We start from the raw sequence: 15551 nt of genomic DNA, 5'->3' as shown, positions 1-15551 counted from the left end.
AATCACAAGTAACTATTACAAGTGATCCATATGGATAATTGTGTGAAGGAAGATTAATTGATTTTAATAACATAAATATTGATTAAATATTGGTCCAGTATATCCTTAACATTTAACCAATGTATAATGAATTGCTGCTAGGGGAGATTTACATTAGCTGACTTCTTCGCGTGAGAATGGCCGCGACTCTAACACAGAATCAAAAATGCCGCTTATGCGGTGTGTAACAAAAATCAATATGCAGAATACGAAAGTCTAAAAAAGTAACATAAACTCAAATGCGCGTTTGAAGCTGGTCATACTTTCCAAAAATAATGACACGTCTGATCACGTCGGTAAACTCACCGAGACGTGCACTAGCTGACGTTTGGTAAGCAATCGAACAGCTAGTAGTAATATTTTAATTTTATTTTTTGGTTTACATAATGGATAATTTTCCTGTTTGCTTTCCTACATTATTTTATTAGATAGAAAGTTGTGTTTACAAAATATACATTGTGAGTACATAAGATTCTATTATATAAAAGTATTTAGTAACAAATTACTATATATCCTAGTATAGAATCTACTATTGTATGTGTAATAGATTGTATAATAGTCGGATAATAAGAAGAAAATAAAAAAACATGCTATATTGCTTTGAATAGTACTGATCGATATATTTACAAGATCCTATATTATGGAGCACAATAGTAAAAAAGTAATGAAGGAAATATAATGATTGCAACATTTTAATTATCTAAATTAATCTAAAATATTTCACATTTGTTCAATGTATATTAATTTTTTCATTGTTATTATGTATGTACAGATTGTTTCTATATTTGTTAATTAAAACCTGAACTTATAATAAGCTAACTTGATGTTTCAGTTTAATGCTTTTAGATGAAAACGGTGGTGATGTATCTGATAGGAATGACAGAAACAGAGAAAAGGAACTCAAAAGAACGAGAGCTTGAGTTGTTCACTCAAGTTGATCAAAGTTGATCTATCACTGGATATTGGCCAAGTAAGCTTTCAGATTTAGAACCAGTCCTTCTTCCATTGAGTCCAATGAAACACCAACTAAAAGTAACACAAACATTGAAATGATGATTTCATACTCAGCAGTGTAATTATAAAGCTTGTATCAGACTAGAATTTGAAATTGAGATTGGACTAGAATTTGACAAAATAAAATTCATTAATCTCGATATTGATTTTATTTCTCCTGATTTGATTAAATTCTAATTCAATTTCAATCTTTAATCTGACATGAGTTTTACATGTGTTATACTTATATTGTTGAGTATGAAATATTATTATTATTATATTACATTCAGTGTTTACTAGGAGAGAGTGCAAGAAGATCAAAGTTAACATCAGCTAATGTAATCTCATATGCCTAACAGTGAGCAATGTTATGTCGGTGGTGAATATCGATATGGCCAATAATGTGGTGGTGGCAATGGCGGTGGAGGTGGCGGAGGTTGTTGTTGACTGGAAGACGATTGTTCTGATTGGAACGTGGATGGTGCAGAGTGCTGAGCAGGTCCAACTGGATACAAGCGAGGAGTGCGATGAGCCTGATGATGAGAATGGCAGCTCGTATTTGTTACGCGCGACGACGTCGACGCTTCCAACATAATGCCTGCTTGTGACTGACAAGCCATCGTCAAACCACGAAAATCGAATTTGTAAGCATAACGTTTACCATGAACTTTTGTCATTATGTTCTTGTCGTAGTAATATCTGTGAAATAACATTTTTCTTTCTTAACTGCGCTGTGTTAACGTAAATTGTTCCAAAGTGTTGAGAAAAAAATGTAAGAAAAAATCTACATATGAAAGTAGAAAAAAAAAGAAAGATAAATCGCTAAGAAACAATAAATCGCTACATTAATAGAAAAATGACAATTATCAACTTTTCTCAGTAGAATATTTTTAAAATTTTCAATTGGAAGAATATTTTAAATAGAATAGTAAATACATTTCTATAACTACTTTCTTTTTATGTTATCCTTTCAATTATAATGTATTTTTTTTAAACTAGAGTGAATTTTCAAAATTTAAACACTGCAATTTTAATATAGTGATATAAATTTTATAATATAGTGTATAAATTTTATTATCAAAATGTTGCGACACTTTATAAATAAATGAGCTACAAATGTGTCGTTGTTCATAGAAAATATAGTAGTCTTTAGAATCAATTTCTTTTTATTATCTAAAAAATGCTAATTTTTTATTTCATTATCACTTTTCTATCAACACGGCGATATAATTTATAACATTATATGTATAATTGTATCATTGTATATCAGATTATATATTTATATTTATACAAATATTTATACAAATATTATTTTTATATTTATACAATTACCTCAACGCGCGTGACAGTTTGTCGTAATTCATGTTAGGCTTGCTCTTGCGCTCACCCCAACGGCGCGCTACTTCATCCGGATCGGTGAGCTTGAATTCCCCATTCGAGCCCTCCCACGCGATACAAGATGAGTTAGACGAATCTGAGAGCAGCTCTAGCAGGAATTGCCAGAGCTGAACCTGTCCGCCTCCGACCGCCCCCGAGCCACTGGCTCCAGCTGTTGATCCAATCAGCGAGCAAGTCCGTTGTAGGAGGCTGAACCTTTCTGCGAGCAGAAAACGGAACACGCATGCACCAAACTATATTCTCAAGCAGTTCTCGAGTCATTTGGACTGTGAGAGACAGAGAGATAAAAGCGATGGATCGTCGGTTTTCTCTGGTACACTTGTCTTCTTGCTCTGACTGACACAGACTTTTATCCTTTTGTTTCTATCTGCGTATCATTTATGTAAATAATATTTCGTCATGTTGACAAAAAAGTTGATAATTATCGGTTTAGATTTTATTGCGAGAGTATATAAAAAGCCAAGTAATTCTAATATTTTCTGTTAACATCTTATTATATATAACATTTTATTTTTTATACTGTTAAAGTAGTTATCGTATATTTGTTATATACAAGTTATTTTTCGCTAGTAGGCCATATATCTGTATTTTCGCATCAAACGCAGTTGTAACGTCAAATAAATACACGAACGACGGAGACAATAGATTAATTTTTTTTTTAGCTAAATTTTTTTCTACGATTTACTTTTTTCTTCCTTTTCTCTTCTGCACATTCGTAGAAAAAAAAAGGAAAGATGAATCGTGCAAGAAATTCAGTTAAAAAGAACAGGCTTAATATTATGCGTAATAGTAGTTTCAACATTTTTATTTCAATTTAATTAATTTAATTTTTTTTTTAATTTACCGTTATAAAGAATCGCAGCAGCCGAAGGGTGTAATCTGGTGTCCTGCTGAAGATGTAAAGGATGCGTCTGAATTCTCCACATTACGCGCCGAATTTGATATTTTGGCCTAATCCTGTGCCATATAAACGGCGCTTTCGAAAACCGATAAACGACAAGCCTATCATCTCTGGAGTTGAAAATCACGCAGTGAGAATCCGTTTTCTTGCGTATTTTCAATACGCTAATAGTCTTGCAGACTTAAAATTTATGGCGATCTTACGTCTTGAACCTACATCTTTTTGATTTAAAAGAGGAAATGCTGCAGGCTCGCACATCGCTATGATTTTTCATGTGTTAACCGAATGATAATAGAAGTTAATTTTACAGGGGTTCATGTCCAACGATCACACGAGCAACGAATAAATTTCATCGCGAACCAACTATTTCGCAAAATAATGGATCAACTCAGGGAATATTAATTGAAATTCATTTCACCGATCTCGATAACGTTCTACACATCTCAGACAATTACACGCACACGACAAGTAACATCAATCATCAGCAGAAGGTAGATGCATTTGGAATAAAACTCCGCCAGTCAGTGGACAGAGAGCGACTGAGCGACCTTTGCCCCTGGTTATTTCAGCTTTCAGCCCTTTGCGCCCCCACTCTTACTCTTGGTAAGAACGGAATACCTTTACACCTCCCCCTCTTGCGACATACTGCGCTTAGAGTACTTACCGTTTCAGCTACCTTCTCTTTTGCTTCCTTTTCTTTCTTTTTCGAAATTTACGCAAGTATCTTTAAGATTTTGAGCGAGATGGCCAAAGATGTATAGATTTATTCGAAATTTCTTCTTTCGAAACTGGATTTTTCGTTTGCTTGGGATGATCATTTCTTTTTAAATTATAACAATTTCTGCAAAAAAAAACTTGGATATATTTTATATTATTTGTCTGTGACTTATGGAGATATAAATTGAAAACGTATGCATGTTACTCGCCCTTTTTTTATTCGATATGGAATATCAGAGAATATTTTAAAATCCTTTTATGAAAATGAAAAAATATCTGACGCAGAATTCTCGGTTGAAGTGATTGTTCGCTATACAAGTCATTGTTTATGTTACAATTATACTTATAAGAAGTTTTAATAGAGATATCAAATATTCATATCGCATTTATTACTGTCTATCATACTAGTTGAGCCAACTTAACATTGAAAGATATTTACATTTTCCACTTCCTGTAACACATTGACGAATACTAGCACATATGCCAAGAATTACGTATCTTAAATATGACAAAGATAAAAATATGTATGGCAATGTGGTGCAAAATTTAAATGTAAGGATTGTAACGCGATGCAAAAAGATTTACACAACTCTCTCGCATATTATTACATCCAATTGTAAAAGAAAGAAAAAGAGAAAAGAAAAAAAAATATATATATATATAGGTATAATATAATTTTATTTTATTATTCGACCACTATGTTAAATACAATATAAAATGTTCAAAGGGCAAGCTAGGTTCGTTCGAGGATATCGTGGCTGCACACATTAAACACATGCGCATATACGCGTAAATACAAAGTGCATGCCATAAACGCAAAACGTACAGAGAAGTTTAAGCGACGTGTGACGGAGGTGCGACGCGTAAAATTATCCCGTATACATTCAAGATCCAGAGTACGCTTGCCGCTCATCACGAAAACAATATAGTCGCGCCCCGCGGCGAGCTTACCACCCCCGAGCCCGTTAGAGCCTGCCCCTGGAGGAGAGCAGAAAGAGGGGTAAAAGCGGTCGCGCGGCAAGCTCGTAACCCCTCGTGGCACCACCTTTCCGCTGCCCTAAACACTCGATGGTTTATTCATGAAGGACTCTCTCACCGCGATAACACTGATTCGTTTAATAAACGGCTGCTGCCGGGGCGAGATGGGCCGACACACACATAGAGAACAAGAGGGAAGGAAAGAGAAAGAGAGAGAGAGAGAGAGAGAGAGAGAGGAGAGAGAGAGCGCTGTAACGTTATTCAAACGGACGATATATCTCAGAGGCTTACGCTGCCACAGTTCGGTACCTCTCACTTTTAGCTTTTCTTCCTCCAAAGAGACGGTGCTCGAAAGTCTGTATTCCGTATACGAAAAAGAGGAGCGAATAGAGCATAGATAAAAGAAAATTAAGTTTATTTTATTTCGTTTTTCGTGCTTCTTCATTATGACTCTACACCGTACGAGACCGATTCCACACGAGAAGAACAGCTTTGTAGAAATACCTAAAAGTTTAAATACAGATCTGAAAATAATTTTATTAGATTATCAAAATAATTACGAAGGCTCAAGCTGGTTGCTAAAATGTCAAAATTTTTTGCAATATTTCCGCTTTCTACGTAATTATTTTGACGGTTCAACAAAATTATTTTCAGATCGGTAGCTATACATTTTTAGATACTTTGATAAAATCATCCTTCCATATAACAATTTCGTATTATAATCATGTTATTGTAAACATGATTGTCACATAAGATGTTATATTAATATCGTCCACACTTTCGTAGAAATTTCTTATTTATGATCTTGTATGAATTTTAACTCAATGTTTGCAAGCTGCAAGCTTTCTTTTTATTCCTTGGAGTATCGCTTTTTTATTCAATCGCCTCGATTTTATATCGACAAAATATATACGGACGTTTCAGCACATACGTTGCTTTTCCTTTCGAATCACATGAGCAACAGAGGTGAAGAAAGTCTGGGGTAAAACTATCCGTTCGACGATATTTACTTTCCTGCCCGAATCGCGTTTATCTATAATAGATCGCCGCTATCGTTAAAGCTTTAGATAAGCTCCTGGTCAGTTAGACTAGAATCGGTCTTTGGGGAATGGTTAGCCTTTTCCGGTCACTCTCCATTCAATCGTGACAGGTCCAAGACTAAATCCCTAAATGGTTTTGCCATTTAAATTTATAGCATGAATTGTTTTGGATTTATGTTTACAATTAATATGTGTAGACGCGATGATGTTAGTGTCGCCAAGAGAAAAAAAAAAGCATTATGATCTCGTTGATATACACGTAGAGATGAAGAACAGATAACGCAATGACTAGATTTTGAAAACTATATATTTAAAATTTTATTAAAGAGTTATGTTAATTTCTACCAATATAAAATTTTATTTTTGATTTAATTTACTGTTCATCATTTTCTAATTCTTAAACTAGCAGTATCCTCTACTATATTTAAATAAAATAATTAATATCAGAATTCGATTATTCGGGAAAATTCAAATCATAAATAAAATATAAATAATTCTATTATTTAATTATTTATCCAAGATTTTTTCAAATTCTTAGGATTTTATTCCTAGATTAGATATTTATTAATAATCCAACAAATCACAAAAGTTAGTACGTTTAAGAGATTTAAATTTATTTCAAGTGTCTGATTTTAAGTATCTAAATTCAGAAGTAAATTTGAATTCAGACTAATTCGAATAATGAAATAATATTTATTGATTATATATATATATCCCTATTAGTATCCGTAATGCGAAAAAAGTGATTGAATTTATTATTTGTTTAGACTTACCAATTTCCTTATTATTTTCGTTCTCTTGTAGTAAATCCGTAGTATGCATGCCAGTGGCCTGTAGACGAAGATGAGCCAAGTGTCTTGCTAGGATACTACCTCCTGTTCCGCCGATATCCCGCCAATCTTGTAGTGTTAATCGTAGTAGTTCTTTGCCAGTTGATGGAAGTATTGCTGCGATGGATCCTAGTCTTATGGCAAATGTGTGACTGCACCATAAAATCCATTTGCTTATGTCATTCGAGTTCCACTTGGACGGATCTGAAAGATGAAAATTCCGAGATTATCGGAATATATTTCTCATGTTGATAAGTCCAAGATATAACTTTCACATATCGTTTGCCGATTAGAGATATTTACCGGATGGCACCATAATTTGCGTGGGATGATCGTCAAGATCTTCATCGTTGCTTTTCTCATCGTTTTCCGACGCGTGTTCCATCATTTCAAAATTACATACTCCATGCACCTGCGAAGATATCGCACAAATCTGTCTGCAGTTCGAGACCGTTTATATTCTCTTATTATTATCCCCCTTCCAGTTGTACTTTGAAGTTGACTCAGAATCCATCACTTCAGACATTTGCACGATGTCCAAATCTTGAGACGTATCCACTATTCGACGAAGAAATTTATAATTTTTTTTCGTGAATCGCACTTATTATTACTGTTATTTCACTTTAAATAATGTCGAGCATTTCCGCCTAATTTCGGCGTTAAAGCTGTCTTATCAAGTGAAATCATACAAATCCAGCATTCTTCGCCGAGATGAAAATTGAATTACTTGAATTATTGCCACGTGTTCTCATACATACCTTGGCACGTTAATCTATAGATCGTTCATTTTCATTTAATCACTTGCAATCATTTGATTTCTTTGTTCGCACTGTCTATAAATACTTATTATAAATGTAGATACATAGCATAGATTTACTGTTTTAATAACTTTCTTTTCTTTACATCTTGCACGCTACGAATATCTAATCACTTGATCATACAATAAATGGTCCACATACTTTTCTCGTAACATAAGGTAACTTTATCACAACGGTACAGCACAACATCGCGTAATCATGTTGCGCATGTTTGCTTCGATCTAGTCGTCGGCTTGAATGAAACGAATAAAATTGGCCAGGGCGAGGCGAATCACGGCCGAACTGGAGACTCGATTGGCGAAATATGGATTCCCGGAAGAGCGATACACTCAGCCGCTCTCGCTTCTCGTCGAGCAACCATCCCAACAGCTTACTCCATGCATCGTCAACCGCTGAATCACGCTTGTGATTGCTCATCTTTACTCACGTTCCCTTTTTTCATTTTTTATTAATTCCCACGGTGCGGTTTCGCTTCCTGGCGTTAATCAAGCCCGAATAACATAACTTTCTGTCTTTCTTTCGAGTTTTGTTGATAAACTCTTATCTCAAATTGCTGCAAAGTTTATCTTATGATATCGAAAAATATTTCAGCGACAAGTTTAAAAATCAGGGTAATTCATTTGAATAAAAATACTTTTAGGAAAATCGTGTTTTCTTATTATATGAACTTCTTAATTGCGCGTTTCACTTCCGGTACGAACTATAGATGTGCTTGGATATCTTTTTTCGATACTCCGAATTTATTAAATATTCTTGAAAATGTACACCTAATGCCACAGCCGGTTTTTTGTCATGCGATATGACTTCATGTGTTCCGAGAATATTTTTATTTCTCTTCTATCTATCCTGGTGAAAGTTTTACTAACCATTAACACTTTTCATTGGGCTGCCTCCAATTTGGCTAGCTCATGTAATGTTTCTTATTTATAGTATTTGGACAATATAATAAAATATCATCTGGTTTACTTATTTATTATTTGGTATAAAATTTGTGTGGAGAATACTTCATATTCAATACAAAAAATAAAAATTTTCTCCTAAGATCACAATAAGGACGAAAAAAGATTAAAATTGATTCACTTAATTTATGGCTTATACGATTTACAGATTTTGCCGATTTTCAATTTCTGAAAAATAACGATTCATGGTAACTTCGAATAATTCATTCAATAGATAATTACTTTTCTACGTGAATTCTGCATTTCAAATACTAAATAAAAAACATTACATGAGCCAAATTGGAGGCGAACTAATGAAAAGTGTTAATGATAATAATTTTTCATATAATTTTTAAAAATTTATATGTAAATTTCAGAATTTAGAATTTCTGAATAATTTTATAATTATTTTTTAGAAAATTTTTCAAACTTTTTATATAAATTAAAGTACTTTTTAGAGGTGTCAAGAAAGTCTACATTTTTTCTAAAAACTTTTTATATATGTGAATTCTAAAATATTCTAAGATTTCTTATTCTACAATTTCTGGTGATAGCTTATAATATCTGAAAAAGTTTAAGATATTTTTTATAAATTATAGAATAAGAAGTTTTTTAGAATATATCACTACGCTCCTCGCTCTGATGAAGCGAAGGAAACGTTGCATTAGCAATGAATCACGACACGGCGATTACTCGTATAGCCCTTTAGCACTTTTGAAATAATATACGATTTTTAATTGGAGGATTCAAGATTTTTTTATTAGCAATTTTATCAGTAGCTATCGTTATCGTTTGTTATAATTTTTCAATACATATAATTGAAAATATTTTAGGTCTTTTCTGCTTTCTTGTATAATTCTAGATATTTTTTTTGTAGAATAAATACAAAATTATTATTAACATTGATTAATAATTATTCACAAGACAATAGGATATTGCAGAATTACGTATTGTTATTAGGTTGACTACTCCACGTTAAAGCAATTGATTTGTAATCTGTTAATTCTGTAATTCTTAACAACAGTTTAATATCATTGCGTTGTCGTTGTGTAATATTTTTTTGCCGTAATACCTGCACAACAATATAATGATATCGACACTGTCATTAAAAGTTGGAATACTTGATTCGATTTCGAATCCTCATTCTATACATTTCAGTTTTATACTGTTGATTGGAAAATTTGAAGAAGTTTGAAGTGGATAATAATTTGTTTCCATTTCAATAATTTATACATAATTATTTATTTATTATATTATAGATACATGTCTTTTTATAACTTAGAGAATTGTATCTTGTGCCTGGACAACATCTTACATGAGACAGGATTAATCTAAACATCACAGAGAATGACAGACACAAGAAAGTGTAACAAAATAATATTTTTGTGATGTAAAGTACAATTATGTTGTAAGTATCGTGTGTTACATTATATTAGGTCAGATTTTTCTTTTACTTATATATCCGTACAAAGTTTTCTCTATACTATTTTATGAAATTGCGCGCAGCATACGTATATAAAGTAATTACATAAAACAAAACGAATAACGTGTTAAAAAGTTGTTGGTGCTGGTTTTATTTCTCTCTACATTTTCAATGCACTCACATATAAAAAATGCAAATTATTTTTACAATTATGAAATTGCAGGAATACATTAAGCACTTTGAAACAATCACAGTTCAAAGGCTTAACATATTAACAATCGTAATTTTATGCAACATTCGATGGAAGGAATCGGAACGTTTCTTGCTTTTCGTCGTCAATATTTTAATATATTTTAACGACTAGAATAAACATGTACATATATAACCATCTACAGATAGTAAACTAAATCGATACATTATTGTCTTTTCTTAGCAGCTTTTACAGCCTTTGATTTTTGTTTTTCTCCTCCAGAAAGAAAAGACGTTATTACTTCAGACATTTCTGGCATATTATAGATAGTGAGATTATTTAATTGCTCCATTTCCTACAAAATGCATTTAGTTTATGACTTTGTCAAGGACTAGAATATATAAACTACGTGTAAATAGTATAATAATCTATATAGACGAATTATTTTACAGTTAATTATCTTTCATTTACTTTTAGATATATTAGAAAAAACTCCTAGTCTTTAGGGTCACTCAATTTTTGGCCGGTCTTTAGGTCTTCTTACCTTCCTAGTTTCAGGATCATTCATAATTTTTGGCAGAATCATTATCAGTATAAGTGGCAGAACCATCATTAGAACCTGAATACAGGAGGAAAAATATTAGCGAAGGAAGTAAATTAAAACCATAGACTTATATAACAGACTGCATATTTATATATCTTAGTCAAAGACAACACATGAACAGAGGTGTGTATACATATATTAGATTCTGTGCACAATGAAAGAAATATTAGGAGAGAATAGAAATATATATTAGAAAAATAAAAAAAAAATAGCAATGCAGTCTCATGTTGTTTTGTATCTATTATTACATACAAAATTAAATGTATCTTACATTTAATCTTTATTCCTAATTTTTTTTATTTTTCTAATTAATATTTATTTCTATTTCTAATACTTTTTCCATTGTATACAGAATCTTACTCATTACATATTATTGTCCTTTCTTACTAATGTTGTCTTGACATCTCTAAAGAAAGTGTTTAGTCCACAGACCTGTTATTTTTAGCAAAGCTTCTTGCATGGTTCATCTTTCCTTTTTCTTTTCACGTTTTTTTCACAGAGAAAAAGAGAAAATGATTTATACAAGAAGTTCTAAAACTAAAAAGAACAGACTTTATTATATAAATCTATGATTAAAGTGTATGCATTGTCCATATGTCATTAAAAGCTCTATTACCATGGGATTGAACAGGAAGTCTGTTAATCGCCACTGTTCTCTAACTTGAAAATATCGAAATGGTGCTAAAGGCCTCATTTTCAATGGATAAGGTACTTGGATCACTTGCGACGTCTGTATCAAATTAACCTTTCGAGCTCGGAATTTTCCTTTCGAATTGATCTCTACTCTGACTGGCTCGTAAACATAATTTGGGTTCACCACTTCAACCATGTAAGAACCAGATGGGACATTTGAAATTATAAACGTACCATCTTCCCTGAAATTAAACATCGTTTAATATATAACACATGTAAATTCATTGAGGCTTGTATTAAGCCTTGTCCACGATATTATAAATTGCTCTGAAATCTTGGACAGAGAAAGAACCATTGATTATATTAATTAAAGAAATATTATTGGCAATTAATTCAATATTAATACGAATTAAACATTGAACAATTCGACCAGTTAACCAGTGTGATTGATCAATTATTTTTATGTTCAAAGTCTCGGAACGATTTTCTCGGAGCATCGTAGACACAAGATTTTGCTCGTATCTACGTACCTCAAAAAGCCGTAGTGTTCACCTCCATTTGCCATCACATGCGTCATGAGTTGCCATCCAGTGGAAGCAGCGTTGTCCCAGGGGAACACTTTTCCCTCGATCACAAATAGATCTGTGGATGTGTCTTCTTCATGCTCCGCTATTACGTATCGCTCACATGAATTTACAAGGATCACGAATAAACACAATATTCCCTTCATGATGACGCAAGCGGACAACCATTAACCTCTCAAGCTCAATTATGTTACTGTATTACTGTATATTTCCCATCCGCCAAGCTGCCAATGTGCAGGCGATCAAGATCAACGGCGATGCATCTGACATCTGTGTATCTTGCTAGAGAAGTAGATACCACCAGTTGTGTACTGTACAGAGTGATAAAATCTAGCCACAAAATTTTATTTTTATCAAGCCATTTTGTAAATCACCGACGAGATACGTATATTATTAAAGGCGGCCCTGGAAAAATTTTCATGACTAATTTATGTAGCACGAATTTGCACCACATGATCCATTTTCGATGTTCTCTATAATTTTATCGACAGTTGAAAAATGGATGTTACTACGTAGTGAGCATACTTTAAAAATGGATGTACTGGCGGTAGTATACGGGTGATTTTGATAGAAAAGGATGGCCCTTTTCAAGTTTCTCTCTGATTAAACAATATTGAACAGAAAAAGTAGCTTTGCACTGTTATAAGATTCATTAATATGATTTGTTATATTAATTTAGATCCATCAAAGAACTAAGGGCAAGAACCAATCATATTAAAGAATCTTACAACAGTTACAAGCTACTTTTTCTGGAACGCAACTATTGGCTCAGCCACTTGCTGGAGAATTTTTCTCACGAAGAAATTTCCCTAATCAATATTCAATAAACATGGTTGGTATTAATAAAATATTCATAAACACATTTTCCCTATGAATTTACAAATTAAATAGAAACGAATTCGGAGTAAACTGACAGATAAATATGTGACATCACGCATATTTTGATTTAATCTAAATATGTAGACATTTGAATTATTAAATGAGTGTGGTGGATTACGACAAGAATTTCGCTGACGACATTGAATCTTGATGACAAAATTATTATGTTATGATTAAAAAGTATATATAGTGTTTCAATCTGAAAGATTGTCAATATGATTGAAATTACGGCAAAACTCGTTCGAGGCCCTGTGTATTTTTCCGGAGAGATTGTAGAATGTTTGGTGACGTTTACTAATCCTCCGAATCCAAATCATCAAATATCACAAAGTCACAGGTAAGAAAATGACAGTGTTATTAGTAATGAACTATTATTCATAACATCAATTGCTTTTCCACAGTGATCTATTCGAGAGTCTTGCATGGGCGAGTGCACAAGTCCATTGCCAGTGTACAATGAACAGCAAAATGGTACTTTCAGAGAAAATAAATACTGCAGCTCGCTCAATAGCAATTAACGCAAGTATGAATTTTAAAAAAATATCTTAATCTTTTCTGCTTTTTTTCTATTTATTATTTACTACATTTATTATGACTTTGTAGATACTACCTTTGCACCATGGCAACAGGACAATGGACATGTAGTGCTGAATACAAAGCCGAAAATCTTATGTTGTGATTTAAGACTGTTACCTGGAGAAAGTAAGACTTGTAAGTTTCATTAATGTTTTAATTAAATTCTTATAAGTCAAAGTTAGTTGGATAAGAATAAATCAAATAAAAGAAATAATTCTATTTTTATTTTTATAGAACTAAAAAATATATTTATAAATCTACATGTGAATATTATTAAACATCAAGATTATCTTTGATCGAAAATAGGTTTCTTTTTCTTAGTCAATAAATTTTTGTATTTGTAATTATGTTTTATTTCTATTTAATAATTCTTTGTATGTTTTTTGTTCTTTAAATTTACTAAACTCTTTTGTGAACAGATATTTATCGTGAAACAATACCAAGTGACGCTCCACCTTCATACAGAGGACAAGCTGTAAAATATTCTTATAAGATTACAATTGGAACACAAAGAGTGAATACAGTTATAAAACTATTACGAGTACCATTCAGAGTACTTTCTTTAAGTGGTAAATAATTTAAAGTATTGGAAAATGTGATTATATGATAATATCACTATGATATAAAGTATAATTCGTGTATTATTTCATAGAATTACCAGAGATAACAGCGTGCAATGATAGTGTGGATCTGAGTCCGAACAATCCATTTATGGAAACACAACATAGGGAAACTCCATTAGATATTGCTCTACAAACATTACAGGTTATATATTATCCTTCTACTTAATCCATAACAAAAACTTTTTGTAAACAAGAAATATATAGATTGCCTTGGGATCCACTAAAGTTTTTTTTATTAGTTTTAAAAGTTTTAAAATTTTTAACTCCATGTAAAAAATTGTATTGTCTGATTATAGCAATGTAATACGAAAATAGTTAGTTTATATACATGAATAGAACAAAATTGTTAAAAATAAGATTGTGAAACATAAAATTCCAAATCATTATACTATTTAAAAATAAGAAAAATGTCTCATAGTCACCAAGACCTATACATTGTAGTTATCGATCAAATTTAATTATGTTTTAGAATTTAACAGCCAGACGCAGTCCAAACTTTTACAACGTGACAAACGGCCGCGGACGCGTAGTACGATTCTGCCTCTTTAAGAATTCCTACAAACTCGGTGAGGACATTGTTGGAACCTTCGACTTTTCGAATGCGACTGTATCCTGCGTTCAGGTATCCGTGTCTCTACAGTCAGAAGAGCACGTGTCGGAAGAGTACAAACGGGGGAAGACCGCAACGCCGACATTGATCAGCTACAACAAGCATCACGAGATGTGTCTTGGTCTCAGGTATTCACACCTGGTGCTACCGATACCTTTGCACGTTACGCCAGATTTTACTACCGATTTGGTGACACTCAAGTGGCGATTGCATTTCGAGTTCGTCACAACGCCGAAACTGATGGATATGCCCAATGAGAATACTATAAGTTGGCATGGACCGTCGACTCTGGATGTCGAAACGATGATTTGGGATCTTCCATTGCACATTCATCCAACCACTACTCCACCGAACATGCCACAACAGACGAAATACAACACCATCATATAGGTACCATAACATAGTATATGCACGTATATCTAATAAAACATCAATTAATATTAACAATAATATAACACTAATATTATAATTTAAACAGTGTAAATATAATATAACACATGTATTCCATAACAGTTACATTATTGAGTATGAAATAATAACATTGATGTTATATTAGCTAAATTATTTAGCGTGTTTATGTAAAAGAAGTGAATTATCATTACTTTAATGCAATCAATAGATTACAAAAATAATCTAAAGATACAGTATATAATTCTGCATTTTGTGATCTTTGTATGCTTTGGTAAGTATGCGATTATTGTTGTTCCATACTTAGAAAACAATTTGCATTCTGTATGATAATTTATTATATATGAGAAAGATATATATATATATATA

At 32.4% G+C, this 15551-nt stretch overlaps 3 protein-coding genes across 3 annotated transcripts; 1 reads left to right on the top strand and 2 right to left on the bottom strand.

Annotated features, from left to right (window-relative positions):
- Positions 1–1398: 1398 nt before the first annotated feature.
- LOC108750419 (DNA-binding protein D-ETS-6-like) lies at positions 1399–7281 on the bottom strand. Its single transcript, XM_018489836.1, has 4 exons — positions 7200–7281; positions 6840–7100; positions 2365–2629; positions 1399–1731 (listed from the first exon to the last, which is right to left on the bottom strand). The coding sequence occupies exons 1-4, from the start codon at positions 7279–7281 to the stop codon at positions 1401–1403; spliced, it is 939 nt and encodes a 312-aa protein (XP_018345338.1). The 3' UTR covers positions 1399–1400.
- Positions 7282–9909: 2628 nt separating this feature from the next.
- Positions 9910–12232, bottom strand: LOC108750478 (ER membrane protein complex subunit 7). The gene is made up of 4 exons (XM_018489938.1): positions 12033–12232; positions 11486–11744; positions 10810–10884; positions 9910–10620 (listed from the first exon to the last, which is right to left on the bottom strand). Exons 1-4 carry the CDS (start codon positions 12230–12232, stop codon positions 10492–10494), a joined length of 663 nt encoding a protein of 220 aa, XP_018345440.1. The 3' UTR covers positions 9910–10491.
- Positions 12233–13180: 948 nt separating this feature from the next.
- Positions 13181–15230, top strand: LOC108750487 (RAB6A-GEF complex partner protein 2). Its single transcript, XM_018489953.1, has 6 exons — positions 13181–13302; positions 13367–13488; positions 13569–13676; positions 13961–14110; positions 14194–14306; positions 14634–15230. Exons 1-6 carry the CDS (start codon positions 13181–13183, stop codon positions 15162–15164), a joined length of 1146 nt encoding a protein of 381 aa, XP_018345455.1. The 3' UTR covers positions 15165–15230.
- Positions 15231–15551: the final 321 nt, after the last annotated feature.

The sequence above is a fragment of the Trachymyrmex septentrionalis genome, unplaced genomic scaffold (genome assembly GCF_001594115.1).
Source record: "Trachymyrmex septentrionalis isolate Tsep2-gDNA-1 unplaced genomic scaffold, Tsep1.0 scaffold37, whole genome shotgun sequence".
In the NCBI taxonomy this organism is placed as follows: domain Eukaryota; kingdom Metazoa; phylum Arthropoda; class Insecta; order Hymenoptera; family Formicidae; genus Trachymyrmex; species Trachymyrmex septentrionalis.
The sequence above is the reverse complement of the archived record's forward strand: the minus strand, read 5'-3'. Positions and strand labels throughout refer to the sequence as shown.

What these genes read in the sequence shown, in the direction of transcription:
- LOC108750487 (XM_018489953.1), top strand. Translation starts at nt 13,181, where the DNA reads ATGATTGAAATTACGGCAAAACTCGTTCGAGGCCCTGTGTATTTTTCC. An exon ending in ACCTGGAGAAAGTAAGACTT is followed by an intron (nt 13,677 to 13,960) that starts GTAAGTTTCATT and finishes TTTTGTGAACAG; the next exon opens with ATATTTATCGTGAAACAATA. An exon ending in CAGAGTACTTTCTTTAAGTG is followed by an intron (nt 14,111 to 14,193) that starts GTAAATAATTTA and finishes ATTATTTCATAG; the next exon opens with AATTACCAGAGATAACAGCG.
- LOC108750478 (XM_018489938.1), bottom strand. Translation starts at nt 12,232, where the DNA reads ATGAAGGGAATATTGTGTTTATTCGTGATCCTTGTAAATTCATGTGAG. An exon ending in GAACACTACGGCTTTTTGAG is followed by an intron (nt 11,745 to 12,032) that starts GTACGTAGATAC and finishes GTTTAATTTCAG; the next exon opens with GGAAGATGGTACGTTTATAA. An exon ending in ACTTCCTGTTCAATCCCATG is followed by an intron (nt 10,885 to 11,485) that starts GTAATAGAGCTT and finishes TCCTGTATTCAG; the next exon opens with GTTCTAATGATGGTTCTGCC.
- LOC108750419 (XM_018489836.1), bottom strand. Translation starts at nt 7,281, where the DNA reads ATGGAACACGCGTCGGAAAACGATGAGAAAAGCAACGATGAAGATCTT. An exon ending in GCAAATTATGGTGCCATCCG is followed by an intron (nt 7,101 to 7,199) that starts GTAAATATCTCT and finishes TTCATCTTTCAG; the next exon opens with ATCCGTCCAAGTGGAACTCG. An exon ending in CGAAAATAATAAGGAAATTG is followed by an intron (nt 2,630 to 6,839) that starts GTAAGTCTAAAC and finishes TTCTGCTCGCAG; the next exon opens with AAAGGTTCAGCCTCCTACAA.